This window comes from Aegilops tauschii, chromosome 1 (assembly GCF_002575655.3).
Source record: "Aegilops tauschii subsp. strangulata cultivar AL8/78 chromosome 1, Aet v6.0, whole genome shotgun sequence".
Taxonomy (NCBI): domain Eukaryota; kingdom Viridiplantae; phylum Streptophyta; class Magnoliopsida; order Poales; family Poaceae; genus Aegilops; species Aegilops tauschii.
This window is the reverse complement of record NC_053035.3, coordinates 242,428,278-242,449,574: the sequence shown is the minus strand read 5'-3', so window position 1 is coordinate 242,449,574 and position 21,297 is coordinate 242,428,278. Positions and strand designations below refer to the sequence as shown.

At 44.7% G+C, this 21,297-nt stretch overlaps 1 protein-coding gene across 1 annotated transcript in view; it reads left to right on the top strand.

The window, feature by feature from the left end:
* The first annotated feature begins 346 nt into the window (after nt 1-346).
* Nucleotides 347-21,297, top strand: part of LOC109745704 (uncharacterized) — a 58,003-nt gene continuing 37,052 nt past the window's right edge. Inside the window, 1 exon segment of the mRNA XM_073506018.1 lies at nt 347-639. Within this exon segment, the coding sequence (XP_073362119.1) occupies nt 347-639 (293 nt within the window).

Here is a 21,297-nt window from a genome sequence, read left to right as displayed (position 1 = left end):
GCTTTTCACATATTGTTCTTTGCTTATTTATTTTACCGTTGCTACTGTTACAATTACTACAAAACCCAAAAATATTACTTTTGCTACCGTTACCGTTACATCCATATTACTTTGCTACTAAATACTTTGCTGCAGATACTAAGTTATCCAGGTGTGGTTGAATTGACAACTCAACTGCTAATACTTGAGAATATTCTTTGGCTCCCCTTGTGTCGAATCAATAAATTTGGGTTGAATACTCTACCCACAAAAACGGTTGCGATCCCCTATACTTGTGGGTTATCACTTGCCGCCGCCGGAGTGCGCACTCCACACACATTCGCTTCCTCTCAGTCATGCCCGATGCATGTTGTGCTCGTCGCTCCTCCTCTTCGCGAACCTGTCACAAGTTCGTTTCCTCTCTTACTTCCATCGCCTCAGTGAGTCGGACTGCACCCCCTCGGTCACCTCCAGTGCAGCCATCCTCCGTGCAATAAGCGCCGCTTCCATGTACTGCGAGGCGTAGGACCTATTTGTGCTCTGGAGGGGCGCTCTCACACCGCTGCTAGTGTCAAAGTTCCACGTCCTCATTCCAGGGATTTGTTCGAAGGGCGCAATCGATAAGGCCCGCTTCCTGTTCGATGCAATGCATGGTTCGAGGTTGTAAGGTCATATTTATCCCTTAGTTGTTTTGGTGATTGACGACAATGCTTTTGCGGACTAATCGTGTGCTTTGAGCATTTCAGACATATCATGACTAGGCACAAGACGATTTGGTGCCCCTCAAATACTATTGAAGACGACGTTTCTCTACGTTTCTTTTCCGTGGATTTGAGTCGTAGGAAAGCCGTACTATTAAAAGGGGGTCCGCGTTGGAAAGGTTTGAGTGGAATCAACACATACACGTATGTTCCTTTTTGCACCACCTTTCCTTTGGCTCTTTGGGGCATCCTCCATTTCTCCGTGTCTCTACAAAATGAAGGACTCCTAGTGTTGCTTGATATGTCTCCAACTTATCTATAATTTTTGATTGTTCCATGCTATTATATTATCTGTCTTGGATGTTTAATGGGCTTTACTAAGCACTTCTATATTATTTTTGGGACTAACCTACTAACCGAAGGCCCAGTGCAAATTGCTGTTTTTTGCCTATTTGAGTGTTTCGCAGAAAAGGAATATCAAACGGAGTCCAAACGGAATGAAACCTTCGGGAGAGTTATTTTTGGAACAAACGTGATCCAGAGGACTTAGAGTGGACGTCAAGAAATAAGCGAGGAGGCCACGAGGCAGGGAGGCGCGCCTGCCCCCCTGGGCGCGCCCCCACCATTGTGGGCCCCTCGCAGCTCCACCGACCTACTGTTTCCTCCTATATATACCCATATACCCCGAAAACATCCAGGAGCACCCCGAAACCCTATTTCCACCGCCGCAACTTTCTGTACCCGTGAGATCCCATCTTGGGGCCTTTTTCGGCGCTCCGCCGGAGGGGGAATCGATCACGCAGGGCTTCTACATCAACACCATAGCCTCTTCGATGATGTGTGAGTAGTTTACCACAGACCTTCGGGTCCATAGTTATTAGCTAGATGGCTTCTTTTCTCTCTTTGGATCTCAATACAAAGTTCTCCTCGATCTTCTTGGAGATCTATTCGATGTAATTCTTTTTGCGGTGTGTTTGTCAAGATCCGATGAATTGTGGGTTTATGATCAAGATTATATATGAACAATATTTGAATCTTCTCGGAATTCTTTTATGTATGATTGATTATCTTTGCAAGTCTCTTCGAATTATCAGTTTGGTTTGGCCTACTAGATTGATCTTTCTTGCAATGGGAGAAGTGCTTAACTTTGGGTTCAATATTGCGGTGTCCTTTCCCAGTGACAGCAGGGGCAGCAAGGCACGTATTGTATTATTGCCATCGAGGATAAAAAGATGGGGTTTATATCACATTGCTTGAGTTATCCCTCTACATCATGTCATCTTGCTTAATGCGTTACTCCGTTCTTATGAACTTAATACTCTCGATGCATGCTAGATAGCGATCGATGTGTGGAGTAATAGTAGTAGATGCAGAATCGTTTTGGTCTACTTGTCGCGGACGTGATGCCTATATACATGATCATGCCTAGATATTCTCATAATTATGCACTTTTCTATCAATTGCTCGACAGTAATTTGTTCACCCACCGTAATACTTTTGCTATCTTGAGAGAAGCCACTAGTGAAACCTATGGCCCCCGGGTCTATTTTCCATCATATAAGTTTCCAATCTATTTTTACTTTGCATTCTTTACTTTCAGTTTATATCATAAAAATACCAAAAATATTTATCTTATTATCTCTATCAGATCTCACTTTTGCAAGTGGCCGTGAAGGGATTGACAACCCCTTTATCGCGTTGGTTGCAAGGTTTTTATTTATTTGTGTAGGTACGAGGCGACTTGCGTGTAGTCTCCTACTGGATTGATACCTTGGTTCTCAAAAACTAAGGGAAATACTTATGCTACTTTGCTGCATCACCCTTTCCTCTTCAAGGGAAAAACCAACGCAAGGTCAAGAGGTAGCAAGAAGGATTTCTGGCACCGTTGCCGGGGAGATCTATGCCAAGTCAAGACATACCAAGTACCCATCACAACTCTTATCCCTCGCATTACATTATTTGCCATTTGCCTCTGCCATTTTATTCGCCCTCTTTTTCCGTTCGCCTCTTTTCGCTTGCTTCTTGTGTGCTTGTGTGTTGGATTGTTTGTCACGATGGCTCAAGATAATACTAAATTGTGTGACTTTTCCAATACCAGCAACAATGATTTTTTAGCACTCCGATTGCTCCTCTTACCGATGCTGAATCTTGTGAAATTAATGCTGCCTTGTTGGATCTTGTCATGAAAGATCAATTCTCTGGCCTTCCTAGTGTAGATGCCGCTACCCATCTAAACAACTTTGTTGATTTGTGTGATATGCAAAAGAAGAAAGATGTGGATAATGATATTGTTAAATTGAAGCTATTTCCGTTTTCACTTAGAGATCATGCTAAAACTTGGTTTTCGTCTTTGCCTAAAAATAGTATTGATTCTTGGAATAAGTGCAAAGATGCTTTTATCTCTAAGTATTTTCCTCCTGCTAAGATCATCTCCCTTAGAAACGATAATATGAATTTTAAGCAACTTGATCATGAACATGTTGCACAATCTTGGGAGAGGATGAAATTAATGATACGTAATTGCCCTACACATGTATTGAATTTATGGATGATTATACAAATTTTTTATGCCGGATTGAATTTTGCTTCTAGAAATCTTTTTGATTCGGCCGCGGGAGGCACTTTTATGGAAATCACTTTAGGAGAAGCTACTAAATTCCTAGATAATATTATGGTTAATTATTCTCAATGGCACACCGAAAGATCCACTAGTAAGAAGGTTCATGCGATAGAAGAGATTAATGTTTTGAGTGGAAAGATGGATGAACTTATGAAGTTGTTTGCTAATAAGAGTGCTCCTATTAATCCCAATGATATGCCTTGGTCTAATTTGATTGAGAATAATAATGAATCTATGGATGTGAATTTTGTTGGTAGGAACAATTTTGGTAACAACGCTTATAGAGGAAACTTTAATCCTAGGCCGTATCCTAGTATTTCCTCTAATAATTATGGTAATTCCTACAACAACTCTTATGGAAATTTTAATAAGATGCCCTCTTATTTTGAGACTAGTGTTAAAGAATTTATGATTTCTCAAAAGAATTTCAATGCTTTGATTGAAGAAAAATTTCCTAAGATTGATGAGTTGGCTAGGAACGTGGATAGAATTTCCCTTGATGTTGTTTCTTTGAAACTTAGATCTATTCCTCATAAGCATGATATCAATGAGTCTCTCAAAGCTATGAGAATTTGCATTGACGAGTGCAAAGAAAGAACCGCTAGGATGCGTGCTAAGAAAGATTGCTTTATAAAGGCGTGTTCTTCTAGTTTTCATGACAATAGGGATGAAGATCTAAAAGTGATTGATGTGTCTCCTATTAAATATTTGTTTTGCAATATGAATCTTGATAATTATGGGACTGGAGATGAGTCAACTTTAGTTAAAGGGCGTCCCAATGATTCGGAGTTTTTAGATCTTGATGCAAAAATTGGTAAAAGTGGGATTGAAGAGGTCAAAACTTTACATAGCAATGAACCCACTATTTTGGATTTCAAGGAATTTAATTATGATAATTGTTCTTTAATAGGTTGTATTTCCTTGTTGCAATCCGTGTTAAATTCTCCTCATGCTTATAGTCAAAAGAAAGCTTTTACCAAACATATCGTTGATGCTTTAATGCAATCTTATGAAGAAAAACTTGAATTAGAAGTTTCTATCCCTAGAAAACTTTATGATGAGTGGGAACCTACTATTAAAATTAAGATTAGAGATCATGAATGCTATGCTTTATGTGATTTGGGTGCTAGTGTTTCCACGATTCCAAAAACTTTGTGTGATGTGTTAGGTTTCCGTGAATTTGATGATTGTTCTTTAAACTTGCACCTTGCGGATTCCACCATTAAGAAACCTATGGGAATAATTAATGATGTTCTTATTGTTGCAAATAGGAATTATGTGCCCATACATTTCATTGTTCTTGACATAGATTACAATCCTACATGTCCTATTATTCTTGGTAGACCTTTCCTTAGAACGATCAGTGCAATTATTGATATGAAAGAAGGAAGTATTAGATTCCAATTTCCGTTAAGGAATGGCATGGAACACTTTCCTAGAAAGAAAATAAAATTACCTTATGAATCTATTATGAGAGACACTTATGGATTGCATACCAAAGATGGCAATACCTAGATCTATTCTTGCCTTTATGGCTAGCTAGGGGCGTTAAACGATAGCGCTTGTTGGGAGGCAACCCAATTTTATTTTTGTTTCTTGATTTTTGGTTCTGTTTAGTAATTAATTCATCTAGATTCTGTTTAGATGTGGTTTTATGTTTTAATTAGTGTTTGTGCCAAGTAGAACCTTTGGGAAGACTTGGGTGAAGTCTTTTTAATCTTGCTGTAAAAAACAGAAACTTTAGCGCTCATGAGATTAGCTGCAAGTTTTTACTGGAGAGTGATATTTAGTTGATTCTTTTTGAAGATGATTAATATCTAAGTTTCTCACGTCCGGCAATTTATTTCAGAATTTTTGGAGTTCCAGAAGTATACGTTTTATACATATTACTCCAGACTGTTCTGTTTTTGACAGATTCTGTTTTTCGTGTGTTGTTTGCTTATTTTGATGAATCTATGACTAGTATCGGAGGGTATGAACCATAGAGAAGTTGGAATACATTAGGTTTAACACCAATATAAATAAATAATGAGTTCATTACAGTACCTTGAAGTGGTGGTTTGTTTTCATTCGCTAACGGAGCTCATGAGATTTTTCTGTTAAGTTTTGTGTTGTGAAGTTTTCAAGTTTTGGGTAAAGATTTGATGGACTATGGAATAAGGAGTGGAAAGAGCCTAAGCTTGGGGATGCCCAAGGCACCCCAAGGTAAAATTCAAGGACAACCAAAAGCCTAAGCTTGGGGATGCCCTGGAAGGCATCCCCTCTTTCGTCTTCGTCTATCAGTAACTTTACTTGAGGCTATATTTTTATTCACCACATGATATGTGTTTTGCTTGGAGTGTCTTGTATGATTTGAGTCTTTGCTTTTTAGTTTAACACAATCATAATTGATGTACACACCTTTTGGGAGAGACACACATGAATCCGAATTTATTAGAATACTCTATGTGCTTCACTTATATCTTTTGAGCTAGATAATTTTGCTCTAGTGCTTCACTTATATCTTTTAGAGCACGGTGGTGGTTTTATTTTATAGAAAGTATTGATCTCTCATGCTTCACTTATATTATTTTGAGAGTCTTTTAGAACAGCATGGTAGTTTGCTTTGGCTATAAAATTAGTCCTAATATGATGAGCATCCAAGATGGGTATAATAAAAACTATCATATAAAGTGCATCGAATACTATGAGAAGTTTCATACTTGATAATTGTTTTGAGATACGAAGATGGTGATATTAGAGTCATGCTAGTTGAGTAGTTGTGAATTTGAGAAATACTTATTCTAAGTTTGTGATTCCCGTAGCATGCACGTATGGTGAACCGTTATGTGATGAAGTCGGAGCATGATTTATTTATTCATTGTCTTCCTTATGAGTGGCGGTCGAGGACGAGCGATGGTATTTTCCTACCAATCTATCCCCCTAGGAGCATGCGCGTAGTACTTCGTTTCGATAACTAATAAGATTTTTGCAATAAGTATGTGAGTTCTTTATGACTAATGTTGAGTCCAGGGATTATACGCACTCTCACCCTTCCACCATTGCTAGCCTCTCTAATACCGCGCACCTTTCGCCGGAATCATACACCCACCATATACCTTCCTCAAAACAGCCACCATACCTACCTATTATGACATTTCCATAGCCATTCCGAGATATATTGCCATGCAACTTACCACCGTTCCGTTTATTATGACACGCTTCATCATTGTCATATTGCTTTGCATGATCATGTAGTTGACATCATATTTGTGGCAAAGCCACCTTTATAATTCTTTCATACATGTCACTCTTGATTAATTGCATATCCCGGTACACCGCCGGAGGCATTCACATAGAGTCATATTTTGTTCTAAGTATCGAGTTGTAATTTTTGAGTTGTAAGTAAATAAAAGTGTGATGACCATCATTATTAGAGCATTGTCCCAAGTGAGGAAAGGATGATGGAGACTATGATTCCCCCACAAGTCGGGATGAGACTCCGGACGAAAAGAAAAAAAAAGAGAAAAAAAGAGGCCAAAAAAGAGAGAGAAAAAGGCCCAAATAAAAAAATGAGAGAAAAAGAGAGAAGGGACAATGTTACTATCCTTTTACCACACTTGTGCTTCAAAGTAGCACCATGATCTTCATGATAGAGAGTCTCCTATGTTGTCACTTTCATATACTAGTGGGAATTTTACATTATAGAACTTGGCTTGTATATTCCAATGATCAAAATGCCCTAGGTCTTCGTGAGCAAGCGAGTTGGATGCACACCCACTTAGTTTCTTTTGTTGAGCTTTCATACACTTATAGCTCTAGTGCACCCGTTGCATGGCAATCCCTACTCACTCACATTGATATCTATTAATCGGCATCTCCATAGCCCGTTGATACGCCTAGTTGATGTGAGACTATCTTCTCCTTTTTGTCTTCTCCACAACCACCATTCTATTCCACATGTAGTGCTATGTCCATAGCTCACGCTCATGTATTGCGTGAAGATTGAAATTTTTTGAGAACATCAAAAGTATGAAACAATTGCTTGGCTTGTCATCTGGGTTGTGCATGATTAAATACTTTGTGTGATGAAGATAGAGCATAGCCAGACTATATGATTTTGGGATAACTTTCTTTGGCCATGTTATTTTGAGAAGACATGATTGCTTTGTTAGTATGCTTGAAGTATTAATATTTTCATGTCAATATTAAACTTTTGCCTTGAATCTTTCGGATCTGAACATTCATGCCACAATAAAAAAATTACATTGAGAAATATGCTAGGTAGCATTCCACATCAAAAATTCTGTTTTTATCATTTACCTACTCGAGGACGAGCATGAATTAAGCTTGGGGATGCTTGATACGTCTCCAACATATCTATAATTTTTGATTGTTCCATGCTATTATATTATCTGTTTTGAATGTTTAATGGGCTTTACTAAGCACTTTTATATTATTTTTGGGACTAACCTACTAACCGAAGGCCCAGTGCAAATTGCTGTTTTTTGCCTATTTGAGTGTTTCGCAGAAAAGGAATATCAAACGGAGTCCAAACGGAATGAAATCTTCGGGAGAGTTATTTTTGTAACAAACGTGATCCAGAGGACTTGGAGTGGACGTCAAGAAAGAAGCGAGGAGGCCACGAGGCAGGGAGGCGCGCCTGCCCCCTGGGCGCGCCCCCACCCTCGTGGGCCCCTCGCAGCTCCACGGACCTAGTTCTTCCTCCTATATATACCCATATACCCCAAAAACATCCAGGAGCACCACGAAACCCTATTTCCACCGCTGCAACCTTCTGTACCCATGAGATCCCATCTTGGGGCCTTTTCCGGCGCTCCACCAGAGGGGGAATCGATCACGGAGGGCTTCTACATCAACACCATAGCCTCTCCGATGATGTGTGAGTAGTTTACCACAGACCTTCGGTTCCATAGTTATTAGCTAGATGGCTTATTTTCTCTCTTTGGATCTCAATACAAAGTACTCCTCGATCTTCTTGGAGATCTATTCGATGTAATTATTTTTGCGTGTGTATGTCGAGATCCGATGAATTGTGGGTTTATGATCAAGATTATCTATGAACAATATTTGAATCTTCTCTGAATTCTTTTATGTATGATTGGTTATCTTTGCAAGTCTCTTCGAATTATCAGTTTGGTTTGGCCTACTAGATTGATCTTTCTTGCAATGGGAGAAGTGCTTAGCTTTGGGTTCTATCTTGCGGTGTCCTTTCCCAGTGACAGCAGGGGCAGCAAGGCACGTATTGTATTGTTTCCATCGAGGATAAAAAGATGGGGTTTATATCACATTGCTTGAGTTTATCCCTCTACATCATGTCATCTTGCTTAATGCGTTACTCCGTTCTTATGAACTTAATACTCTAGATGCATGCTGGATAGCGGTCGATGTGTGGAGTAATAGTAGTAGATGCAGAATCATTTCGGTCTACTTGTCGCGGACGTGATGCCTATATACATGATCATGCCTAGATATTCTCATAATTATGCACATTTCTATCAATTGCTCGACAGTAATTTGTTCACCCACCGTAATACTTATGCTATCTTGAGAGAAGCCACTAGTGAAACCTATGACCCCCGGGTCTATTTTCCATCATATAAGTTTCCAATCTATTTTTACTTAGCATTCTTTACTTTCAGTTTATATCATAAAAATACCAAAAATATTTATCTTATTATCTCTATCAGATCTCACTTTTGCAAGTGGCCGTGAAGGGATTGACAACCCCTTTATCGTGTTGGTTGCAAGGTTCTTATTTGTTTGTGTAGGTACGAGGCGACTTGCATGTAGTCTCCTACTGGATTGATACCTTGGTTCTCAAAAACTGAGGGAAATACTTACGCTACTTTGCTGCATCACCCTTTCCTCTTCAAGGGAAAAACCAACGCAAGCTCAAGAGGTAGCATTGCTGAACTGGGGCATGCGGTAGTACTGCTCTTCGGAGCAGTAGTACCGCAGGCCCTTGCGGTAGTACCGGCCTCAGGCGCGGTAGTACCGCTCCTTGGGAGCGGTAATACCGTGGCCTCAGGCCAAGCTCAGCTGCTCGGGCAGTTGTAGGGGCGGATGTAATTTTTTTACATCCGCTCCCTACACGGTAGTACCGCACCATGGGCGCGGTAGTACCGCGAGCTCTGGCCAGGGGCAGCAGCATGAGGGGAAGTAGGGGCGGATGTAATTTTTTACATCCGTGCCCTACGTGGTAGTACCGCTCCAGGCTTGCGGTAGTACCGTGTCGGAATTTTGCATGGATCGGAACTCAGCGGAAGTAACCACGGATGTATTTTTATATGTCCGTGCGTTCCCAGTCTAGACCAACCCTGCCTTGCGGTAGTACCGCAAGGGGGAGCGGTAGTACCGCGCCGGTGGTTCTACCGCCCTCGGCTTCTTTGCCACAAGTCTGGGTTAGCTCCTGCCGCGCCAGCGGTAGTACAGCAGGGCCTTGCGGTAGTACCGTGGGCTCGTGCGGTAGTACCGCTTGTTGTGTGTGGTAGTACCGCTCGTCGCGGGCTGAGTTAGTGGATAACGGTTGGATTTGTTCTATCACTATAAAAGGGGAGTCTTCTTCTCCGAGTTGACCACCTCTTCCACCCCCAAGCTCCATTGTTGCTCTAAGCTCCATTTTCGCCCGATCTCTCTCCCTAGCCAATCAAACTTGTTGATTATCTAGGGATTGGTTGAGACGGCTCCGATCTACTCTTCCACCAAGAGAAATTTGATTCCCCCCACTAATCCCTTGCGGATCTTGTTACTCTTGGGTGTTTGAGCACCCTGGACGGTTGAGGTCACCGCGGAGCCATATTCCATTGTGGTGAAGCTTCGTGGTGTCGTTGGGAGCCTCCAATTAAGTTGTGGAGATTGCCCCAACCTTGTCTGTAAAGGTCCGGTCGCCGCCTCCAAGGGCACAAATAGTGGAATCACGGCATCTCGCATTGTGTGAGGGCGTGAGGAGAATACGGTGGCCCTAGTGGCTTCTTGGGGAGCATTGTGCCTCCACACCTCTCCAACGGAGACGTACTTCCCCTCAAAAGGAAGGAACTTCGGTAACACATCCTCGTCTTCACCGGCTCCACTCTTGGTTATCTCGTACCTTTACTTGTGCAAGCTTATATCATGTTGTATCCTTTGATTGCTTGTGTGCTTGTTGTTGTTGCATCATATAGGTTGCTCACCTAGTTGCATATCTAGACAACCTACTTTGATGCAAAGTTTAAATTGGTAAAAAAGCTAAAAATTGTTAGTTGCCTATTCACCCCCCTCTAGTCAACCATATCGATCCTTTCAATTGGTATCAGAGCCTCGTCTCTTTATTAAGGACTTTGCCGTCCAAGGAGTATGGTTGAGACCGTAGACGGTGGGGAGGAGCACTCCGGTGTGAATCCATTCTCGTCTACGGCCGATGGGGCAACCGCGTGAGGAGTTCAATGTGGCTTTAGAAACATTGAAGAACTCCATGACGGCCGAGGTCAAAGGCATGTTTAAGAATTTTCTTGATGGTCTCAAATTATCCACCGCACCGTTGGAAGTGGTCGATCCCACTAACAAGGTGTCGGATGCTAATTCCGACAAGGGGGAAGCTACTAGTGAGAAAGTTCCTTTGTCTAGTGGTAAAAATGGTAGTGGCATCTTTGCCCATGTGGAACCACCTCCTACTTATGGAGGACCTATTCCCTCCACTCATTTAAATCATCCGGCCCTCCTCCTAAGATTGTGAAAAATGAGGACTTTGATGCTTGGGTATATCGCTTTAAACGTCATTTAAACCATGTTAATACTAACCTTTGGAGAATCGTTGAGCAAGGTTTTTATCCGCATGGCCCAAGCAACTTCACCCCTAGAGAAGCCGCGGATCATCAATTCAACGAGAGTGCTCTCTTCATCATCCAAGGTGCAATTCCATCTGAAGATCTTGCACATCTCCGACCTTTCACCATGGCCAAGGAAGCATGGCACCATGTTGTTTCCCATTACAAGGGAAGCGCAAGCATTCAACGCTCCAACTATGAAGTGGTGCAAGATGAGGCCGATGAGTTTGCAATGAACGAAGATGAAGAACCTCGTGAGCTTTACCGGAGGTTAACCACTCTCGCGGTCTCACTCCGAGAACATGGGGGAAAGGATACTGATGACAATTGGATCAAGTGCAAGTTCCTCAAGGCCATGATGCCTTATCACAAGGCCATATCCTCCATCATCCGTCAAAGACCGGACTTCCACACCTTGTCCTCAACTGAAGTCTTGGATGAGTTTGTGGCAATGAGAATCTTGGACAAGACCGCCGACAATGTGGTGTTGCGCTCTCAAAGAGCTAAGAAGCCCAACCTTGCTTTGACCAAGGTTAGTGTGGAAGAAGAGGATGAAGAGGAGAAGAGGAGAGCAACCCCGAAGATACAAAATATGCTTATCATGAGCACATGGCTCTCGCTTCAAGGCAATTTTGGAGCAAGAAGAACTCAAGTCCCAACTTCAACAAGAACAACTCAAGTGGCACGAATAGCAAGCAATGAGTGAGGACTTGCTACAATTGTGGCAATGTGAGTCACTTTGTTGCGGAGTGTCCGTATGAGAAGAGGGAAGACAATGGTGGCAAGCTCATCTGAAAAGACAAGGCCAAGTCCTTCCCAACAAGAGCAACTTCACCAAGAAGACTCCTCCCAAGGGGTTGGTGGCACAAGAAGAGTACAATGAGGATGATGAAGACGGTGAGCCGGTTGCCATGGCCTCCGTTGCCATTGCGACAAATCCACGGGTGTCTCTCTTCGACCCACCCAATGAGAACATCGCCGCCAAGTGCCTCATGACTAAAGCACCAACAAGGTAACCCCCAACATCAAAACTACCATCATTACTAATCCTTATTTGACAGATTGCATTGATGAAAGTGAGGGGTCCAATGTGGAGGAAAATGAATTTGAGTCTTTTATGAGTAAGCTCAAGGGTAAATCCAAGAAGCACTTCGTTGCTCTCTTGGAACAACTTGGTGAAGCCAATGACATGATCGAGGCTCACGAAGATACCATCTCTAAGATGGAGGGGCATAGTCGTGACTATGCCGATGCGATTTCGGATCTCTCCAATGCTCTTGAGGAAGGGCGCGGTCATCGTTTGGCTCTTGAGGAGTCATACAACGAGGACCATGCTAAATTGAAGAAAGATCTTGATCATGCTCTTGTTGTATCTCGTGTGCTAAACTCCGAGAAAGCAAAGCTTGGGGTTGATCTTGCTAGACTCAAAGAGGAGTTTGATTTACTTGACAAGGCTCACAAGGTCTTGAAGGGTGCTCATGCTAGCCTCAAAGAGTCTCATGATCAACTCCAAGTAAAACTAACTAAGGAGAAAGCCACTTTTCCTCATATGGTCTTAATTGATAATGCAAATGCTACTAACCCGTGTTGTGAGCATGTGCATCTTGTTAAGGAGAATACTAAGTTGAAGAAGCAACTTGAGAAAGGCCTTGTGTCATGTATACAAGGTGAGAAGAACCTCAACGACCTTTTGAGCAATCAAAAGGAAGTTGTGGCCAAGGAAGGGATTGGGTTCACACCCAAACCCAAGAACAAGAAGAAGAATGACAAGGCCAAATGACCTCCCCCTCTAAAGCAATCCTTTGTGAAAGAGGGAGAGGGCGCTCCTAAGGAGAAGAAGAACAATGGGAAGGGTAGTGGTGTCAAGAAGGGCAATGCCACACCTTCCAACAAAGCCGGCGACTTTAACCCTTCCTATGTGTTATGTCGTGCTAGTGATGGGCATGTTTATGCTAAATTTGTTGGTTCTCCTTATGAGTACATTGAATTGTCTGTTTGGGTTCCTAAGACCCTTGTCACTAACATCAAAGGACCCATTACAAAATGGGTACCTAAAACCAAGCATTGATCTCTTGTAGGTGTTTGCTTCCGGTGGGGGATCATGGTTGCTCGATAGTGGAGCCACTAATCATATGACCGGAAGCAAGGACTTGGTGGTGGACGTTCACAAGATTCCATCTATGCCCACCAATGTCGAGTGGGGTGATGCCTCATCCTCTAAGGTATTGGGACTTGGCAAGGTTGTCATCTCTCATGATCTCACGATCGAGAAGGTCATGCTTGTTGAGTCCCTCGCATACAATTTACTTTCCGTTCGTCAACTTGCAATCATGGGCTTTGCCACTTTCTTTGATATTGATACCGTGGCCCTCTTGTGGAGCAAGACTCTTAAAGTAGCCCTTGTTGGGCATGTCGAGAATGGTCTCTATGTGATTAACTTTTCGGAGCGACCCACTAAGACCGCGACATGCCTAATGGCTAAAGTTGACGTGGGATGGCTTTGGCTTTGGCATCGTTGTTTATCCCATGTCAATATGAGATCTTTGCAAAGTCTTCTCAAGGGGGACCATGTTCGTGGACTAACAAATGTTAGTTTTGGCAAAGATCGTGCTTGCAGTGCTTGTATCGAAGGAAAGCTACATGAGAAGGCTGACCCTCCCATGACTATCATCTACTCGAAGAGGCCTTTGGAGCTCCTTCACTTGGATCTCTTTGGGCCTCCATCCTTTGATAGTCTTGGGGGTAGAAACTATTGATTGGTGATTGTGGATGATTATTCAAGATACACTTGGGTATACTTCTTCAAGAGGAAGATTGAGACCCAACAAACCGTCATTGACTTTGCAAATGAAGCCCAATGCCAACACAATGCAAAGATCTTGACAATTAGAAGTAACAACGGCACCGAGTTCAAGAACTACACCTTGGATGAGTTTCTTAGTGATGAGGTGATCAAGCATCAATATACGCACCTTATACCCCTCAACAAAATGGTGTAGCGGAGAGGAAGAACCGAACGTTGATGGATGCGGCAAGGACCATGATGGCGGAGTTCAAGTCTCCATACAACTTTTGGGCCGAAGCCATCAACACCGCGTGTCATGCATCCAATCGGCTCTATCTGCGCAAAGGCTTGAACAAGACTCCATATGAGGTACTCACCTGTAACAAGCCCTACCTCAAGTACTTTCAGGTGTTCGGGTGTAAGTGTTTCATTCTCAAGAAAGGTGTTCGTTTGTCTAAATTTGAGGCTAGAGCTCAAGAGGGCATATTTGTTGGTTATGCTACAAACTCTCATGCTTATCGTGTCCTCAATAGAATAAGTCCACGTGACTTATTGAGGAGACGTGTAACGTGGAGTTTGATGAGAATAACGGCTGCTAAGTGGAGCAAAGTGGCACTTGTGATGTAGGTGATGAAATTCCTCCCCAAGCCATAAGAAGAATGGGTGTTGGTTTTATCCTACCCATTGAGGAACCCCTTGTGGCTGAAGGAGAAGGAAAATGTTCCACTCAAGTGGAACCATCACCAACCCAAGGCCCACACGCTTCCGAAGAACAAAGTGAAGGCCCTCGACCTCATGAACAAGACCAAGGGCAAGATCAACCTCAAGATGGTGTTGAACCACCAAGTGATGCCCAAGGTCAAGTTCTCTCCTCCGAGCAAGTTCAAGATCAAGATCAAGCTCAAGATCAAGAACAAGCTCAAGACGACGCTCAAGATGATCAAGTGACCGCTCCTCAACTCTCTCCTGAGGAGGAATTGGAGCGTCGTGCCGCCAAGATTGCATCCAAGCTCTCTACCAAGGGTCATCTCATGATAAATGTGCTTGGAAGCATACGAAAGGGGGTAAGCACTCGTAGACAATTGGCAAACTATTGTGAACATCATGCGTTTGTCTCTTGTATTGAACCCCAAAAGGTCTATGAGGCGCTCGAAGATCCGGATTGGCTTAATGCCATGCATGAAGAACTCAGCAATTTCGAGCACAACAAGGTGTGGAGATTGGTACCAAGGCCAACGGGGAACCATGATGACATTGGAACCAAGTGGATATTCAAGAACAAGCAAGATGCTCATGGAATTATAGTCCGCAACAAGGCTCGTTTGGTAGCACAAGGCTACTCCCAAGTCGAGGGTATCGACTACGGTGAAACCTTTGCTCCCGTTGCTCGCCTTGAATCTATTCGTTTGTTGATTGCTTATGCTTCTCATCATAATTTCAAGTTGCAACAAATGGATGTGAAAAGTGCTTTTCTTAATGGTCCTATTAATGAGTTGGTGTATGTCAAACAACCCCCCGGGTTTGAGGATCCCTATTTCCTCGATCATGTGTACCAACTCGATAAGGCACTCTATGGCCTTAAACAAGCCCCACGTGCGTGGTATGACCACCTTACCGAGTTGTTGCAAGATCGTGGGTTTGAAATTGGGAAAATCGACCCCACTCTTTTTACTAAGAAGGTCAAAGGGGAGTTGTTTGTGTGCCAACTATATGTTGATGATATTATCTTTGGTTCCCCTAACAAAGCTTTCAATGAGGAATTTGCCGCTCTCATGACCTCAAAGTTCAAGATGTCCATGATGGGAGAGTTGAAGTTCTTTCTCGGGTTCGAAGTCAAGCAAAGAAGAGAAGGGACCTTCATCAACCAAGCCAAATACACTCAAGACATGTTCAAGAGATTCAAGCTAAGTGATGTCAAGCCGGCTTCCACTCCAATGCCCGTCAAATGCCAACTAGACATAGATCCCAATGGTAAAGCGGTGGGTCAAAAGGTATATCGCTCCATAATTGGCTCCTTGCTTTACCTTTGTGCATCTAGACCGGATATCATGTTGAGTGTGGGAATTTGTGCACGGTTTCAAGCCGCACCTAAGGAAAGCCACCTTGTGGCGGTCAAGCGGATCTTTCGATATTTGGCTCATACCCCAAACTTTGGCTTATGGTACCCAAGAGGAGCAAGCTTCAACCTTGTAGGCTATTCGGACTCCAATTGGGCGGGAGACAAAGTGGATAGGAATTCAACTTCCGGAGGGTGCCAATTCCTTGGTTGCTCTTTGGTGAGTTGGTCTTCTAAGAGGCAAAGTTGTGTGTCTCTCTCGTCCACCGAAGCGGAGTACGTGGCCGCCGATAGTTGTTGTGCACAACTTCTATGGATGAGGCAAACTTTAAAGGATTACGGTGTCATTTGTGACAAAGTGCCTCTTTGGTGTGACAATGAAAGTGCCATCAAGATTTCTCTCAACCCGGTGCAACACTTCAAGACGAAGCACATTGAGATTCGGTATCACTTCATCCGGGATCACATTAGGCGAGGGGAGATCGGGCTCAACTATGTCAACACTAATGATAACCTTGCAGATATCTTCACGAAGCCCTTGGATGAAGCAAGATTTCGCGAGTTAAGGCATGACCTAAATATCATTGATTCGAGCAATGTGGCTTGAACCCTTGCACACCCCACCATACTCAACTTGTTATCTTGTTTAGGTGTAGGCATGGACATAGGGGGAGTGTTGTTCTCTCAATGTACTCTCCCTCCCCCATTGTGCGTAAATTGATCAACTCTTTCACTAGCCATTTTTATGGTACTTGTGCTTCAAAGACGAGTTTTGGTCATGGGCCCAAGGATAATTCTTCGCGGTGCCATACCAATTGACTCAAAAATAGGTAGCTCCGGCCACTGCCCTCTCTTTGGAGAGGTTGTGTCACGTGTTTGGTCCTTGTTGTCTCTTGCCTTTCCTTCTTCGTGTCGAGCTCGTGTTTGAGTTCCTCGTGTGTTAGCTCTTAGTGTGTTTTTTCGCTTGAAGGTTGTATTGCAAAGGTTGTTTTCCTCTTTTGTGAAACTTGCACTTTCTTGGGTTTGCGGTACTACCGTGGCTTGCCACGTTACTACCGCAGGAGCTGCCCACGGTACTACTGCAACCAGCACGGCAGTAATTTTTTACCGCCGCTGGATGAGCGGTACTACCGCCCAGTGTGCGGTACTTCCGCTTGGGCGGTACTACCGCGGTGACCCACGATACTTCCGCCCGGGCGGTACTACCGCGGTGACCCGCGGTACTACCACGCAGACGCGAGCGCGTGGGGGTTAAGAGCGGGCAAGGGGAGTTCCAACTCCCCCATACCCATTCAACTCTTTTTCCCCACGTCATCTCTCTCTCCTGCCCAAGAACGGCACCGGAGGACCTCGCCGAATCTCCGTCTCCGGTCGCTCTCCTCGCATTCTGACCGGTGGGATCGATCCCTACCTCGCCTGTGACGCCCGGATAATTAAGCTACAGTAATCCCTTGTTAATGAGGCCACGTCATCACATTACTGTTGCTAATCCTTGCTTGATCCAAATCTTAGTTCAAACTCAAATTCAAATTAAAGCTCAGAATTCAAATTTCTCAAACATGTAAATAAAATGTTCATCAAGTGGAAATTATTTCATTTGTTAATATTGGTGGTGAACCATCTTTTTATAAAGTGGTTTATTGCCCTAAAATAAATGAAATAGAGGCAGGAAAATAAAAGGGAAAAGGGCTAAAGCAAAAGAAAAGAAAGGCCCCAACCCCTCCTGGGCCTAACGCCCCCCCGGCCAACTGGCCCAGCTGGCTAACCCACTAGCCCAGCCGCCCCCTCACTCCCTTAACCCCTCACCGTGGGAACCCTAGCCCACCAACACGCCCACTCCCCCCTCCCCCGCACGATCCGCTCGATCCCCCACCTCTTCCTCTCGCCCCCTGATCTGGATCGGGGGCACCCGAGCCTGCCGCCCCGTCGCGACCCCCCGACCTCGCCTCTGCCCCGACGGCAGCCGGCGCTCCCGTCGCCGCGTCGCAGCTCGTCGTCGTCTGCGTCGCAGCTCGCCGTCGTTCGCGCCCCGTCGACCGTCGCCACCTCGCTGGACCACCGCGTCGCCGCCTCGTCCTCCACCTCCTCGACGGATGCCGTCCTCGACCTCTTCCCCGACCGGCCTCCCCGAACCCACTGCCATTCCCTACAGCTCCACTGTGAGCACCCCCCCCCCGGTCCGGCCCCCTCTCCCCTCTGCATCCCTTAGTAACCGCTGCCCGTGCTGCCCACTGCTCCCCACCCCTGAGGTCGCGCACTCCGGCGTCCGGCACCCGACGCGCCGTCGCCCGGGATCGCCCCGACGAGTAACCCTGCCCGTAGCCCCGTTAACCCACACGCCCGAAAGGCCTCTGGGCCGCTGACTGCTGGGGCCCAGCGCCCTGGCTTTAAAAAAAGAAAAAATAGGGTTTAAAAATGAAAAATAATCAATTAATTAATTAGGTAATTAATTAACTTAATTAACTAGGATTAATTAGCCTAATCACTAGATTAGTTGAAACTGGAATTAATTAGCTAGACCTAGTCAATGACAGGGTGGCACCACCCCCTGTTGACCAGTCAACATTGACTAGTCAACTGGGACCCCCTGGACCCGCTTGTCACCCTCTGGTGCACCTCTATGTACACAGATCTGGGTGCACATAGCATTTTAGCTATTGTAATTCGAATTAAATTAAAATTGCAGAATATTGTTAAAACTTTGAAAAAGCATATAAAATAATTCGTAGCTCGCATGAGAAAGTTTTATACATGAAAGTTGCTCAGAAAAATATGACGAATCCGAATACTCGGTCCGTTCGTCTGCCACACATCCCTAGCATAGAGAACATGCAACTTTCCCCCTCTGTTTCATCTGCCCGAAAAAGCCTAACTCCGGGAAAACTTTCCAGATGTTTTCCCCCTTCGCCGGTATCATGTAGCACCGTGATAGAACACCCCTGGCCCTGCGTGTTACTGCCGTCATGCATCTGTGTTGCATTTGTTTGCATTATATTTACTGTTTCTTCCCCCTCTTCTCTCCGGTAGACCCCGAGATCGCTGCTGATGCCCCTGTGATCGACTACGTCGACGAGGACCCCTCCTTGCCAGAGCAACCAGGCACGCCCCCCCTTTGATCATCCCGATATCGCCCATTCCATTCTCTCATGCTTGCATTAGATTTTGCTACTGTAATTGATTGCTCCTATTCTGATACATAGCCTGCTTTTGTATCTGCTATTGTTACCTACCTGCTTACCCTAAACTGCATAGTATAGGTTGGTTAGTGATCCATCAGTTACCCCCACCTTGTCCTTGTTGCCCCTGCTTCATCATTGACGACTCGATCAACATGATCGACGACCAGAGCCCGACACCTCACATCACATCACGCCCCTTTAGTTGCTCGACTCTGCAGAGCTACTATCGAGTGCCGAGGGTGATCCCTCATAACGCACTCCAGATGACAATTCTGTAGTGTAGATATTCGGTCGTGGTCATCGAGGGTGATTTCCTCTTTCACCATTCCCGATACGGCTCTGCCGTGCAACACCTCAAGTGTGAACCTCGAGGGTGGTCCCTCTTACGTTCACCTTGATGATTACACACAGTTACCTTGACTTTACTTGAGACCATTGTGAAAGCCGGGCGGGCCCGGAGAGCACCCATGCGATGTGACGGTGGCGGTTGGCTGTTTAGCGGTATCACCCAGGAGGGGGTGATAGCTCGGACTTGTCCCGACAGCCGTCACTTCTTTTAATAATGCACTAACAGGTTTGGGTATTTGTTCTGAGTTGGACTTTGGCCTTCACGCACTAACCACCACGCGAGAATAGTTATGGGCCTCGACGTCGCAGTATTAGCCGAAGTTTTGTCAGACATCCAGTTCAGCATTGCGGCACGGCCTGGTCGGCGCCCCAGTGGAGGTGGCCTGTATCGCCCTGCGCGCAACGATCAAGAGTGCAACGGGCGATGGGCCTAGACCCCGGAGTGCTTAGGATGTAGACCGGCGGGGACCTCTCTGCTGAGCCTAGGTAGGGCTACGACGTGTTGATCTTTCGAGGCCGGGCATTGACCCAGAAAAGTGTGTCCGGCCAGAGTGATCGAGCGTGTTGGAAAACGTGGTGCACCCCTGCAGGGAAGATATATATTCGAATACCGTGTCCACGGTAATGGAAGTTTAGACTTATATCCTGATCTTATACAACTAGAAACGGATACTTGATATGTGATGGATATGTTGGCTCCGGGATTGCTTTCTCGCAGGGAGTCGAGGAAGGATCTCTGGGCAATAATGCTATAACATGTTTGTTAAATATAAACTGCTATTCTTTACTCTTCTACATGTTGCAAGATGCTTGGAGTTGCCTGAAGATGCTAGTCTTCGATAGGCTAGGCCTTCCCCTCTATTCTGGCATTCTGAAGTTCAGTCCATAGATACAGCCCTTCCATTTGATACCAATGCATACTTAGTATAGATCTGATGCTTGCGAGTACTTTGGATGAGTACTCACGGTTGCTTTGCTCCCCCTTTTCCCCCTTCCTTCTTCTTTCTGGTTGTTGCAACCAGATGGTGGCCCCCAGGAGTCAGATGCCACCCCCGCCGACTATGACTATTACCCCGAGGGTGCCTACTACTACGTGGAGCCCGCCGACGACCAGGAGTAGTTAGGAGGTCCCAGGCAGGAGGTCTTGCCTCTTCGATCGTTGATGTTTGTGTTAGCCTTCTTAAGGCAAAACTTGTTTAACTTATGTCTGTACTCAGATATTGTTGCTTCCGCTGACTCGCTTATGTATCGAGCTACGTATTCGAGCCCTCGAGGCCCCTGGCTTGTAATATGGTGCTTGTATGACTTTCATTTGTGTCAAGAGTTGTGTTGTGATATCTTCCCGTGAGTCCCTGATCTTGATCGTACACGTTTGCGTGTACGGTTAGTGTACGGTCGAATCGGGGGCGTCACAAGTTGGTATCAGAGCCGACTGCCTGTAGGAACCCCCTTTCCAACTCCTTGGCCGAAGTTGAGTCTAGTATTCGAAAAACTGATTTACTAACATGGTTGTGTGGCTTACGGGCCCACGTCACCATTCGGTGGTATTAGGATCTTTTACTCCTCGTCTATACTCTGGGATTCTGATCTCTCTTCTACTCAGGTTAAATGATTTTACTAACTCCAACATTAGGTTCTCGTGATCACATCCATCCGGAGATTTGTGTTACCCCTTTCTCGAATTGAGGGACAAGATCTGCTTCAAAATATTCACTGACCGCAGGATCCTCTTATCGAGGGCACCCTGCGTCGTCACTTGCAAATCCCTCGATCCAAAGGTTTCCCTGACATTTATGTAGCCTTTGCTATGTCCCGTTGTGGTAT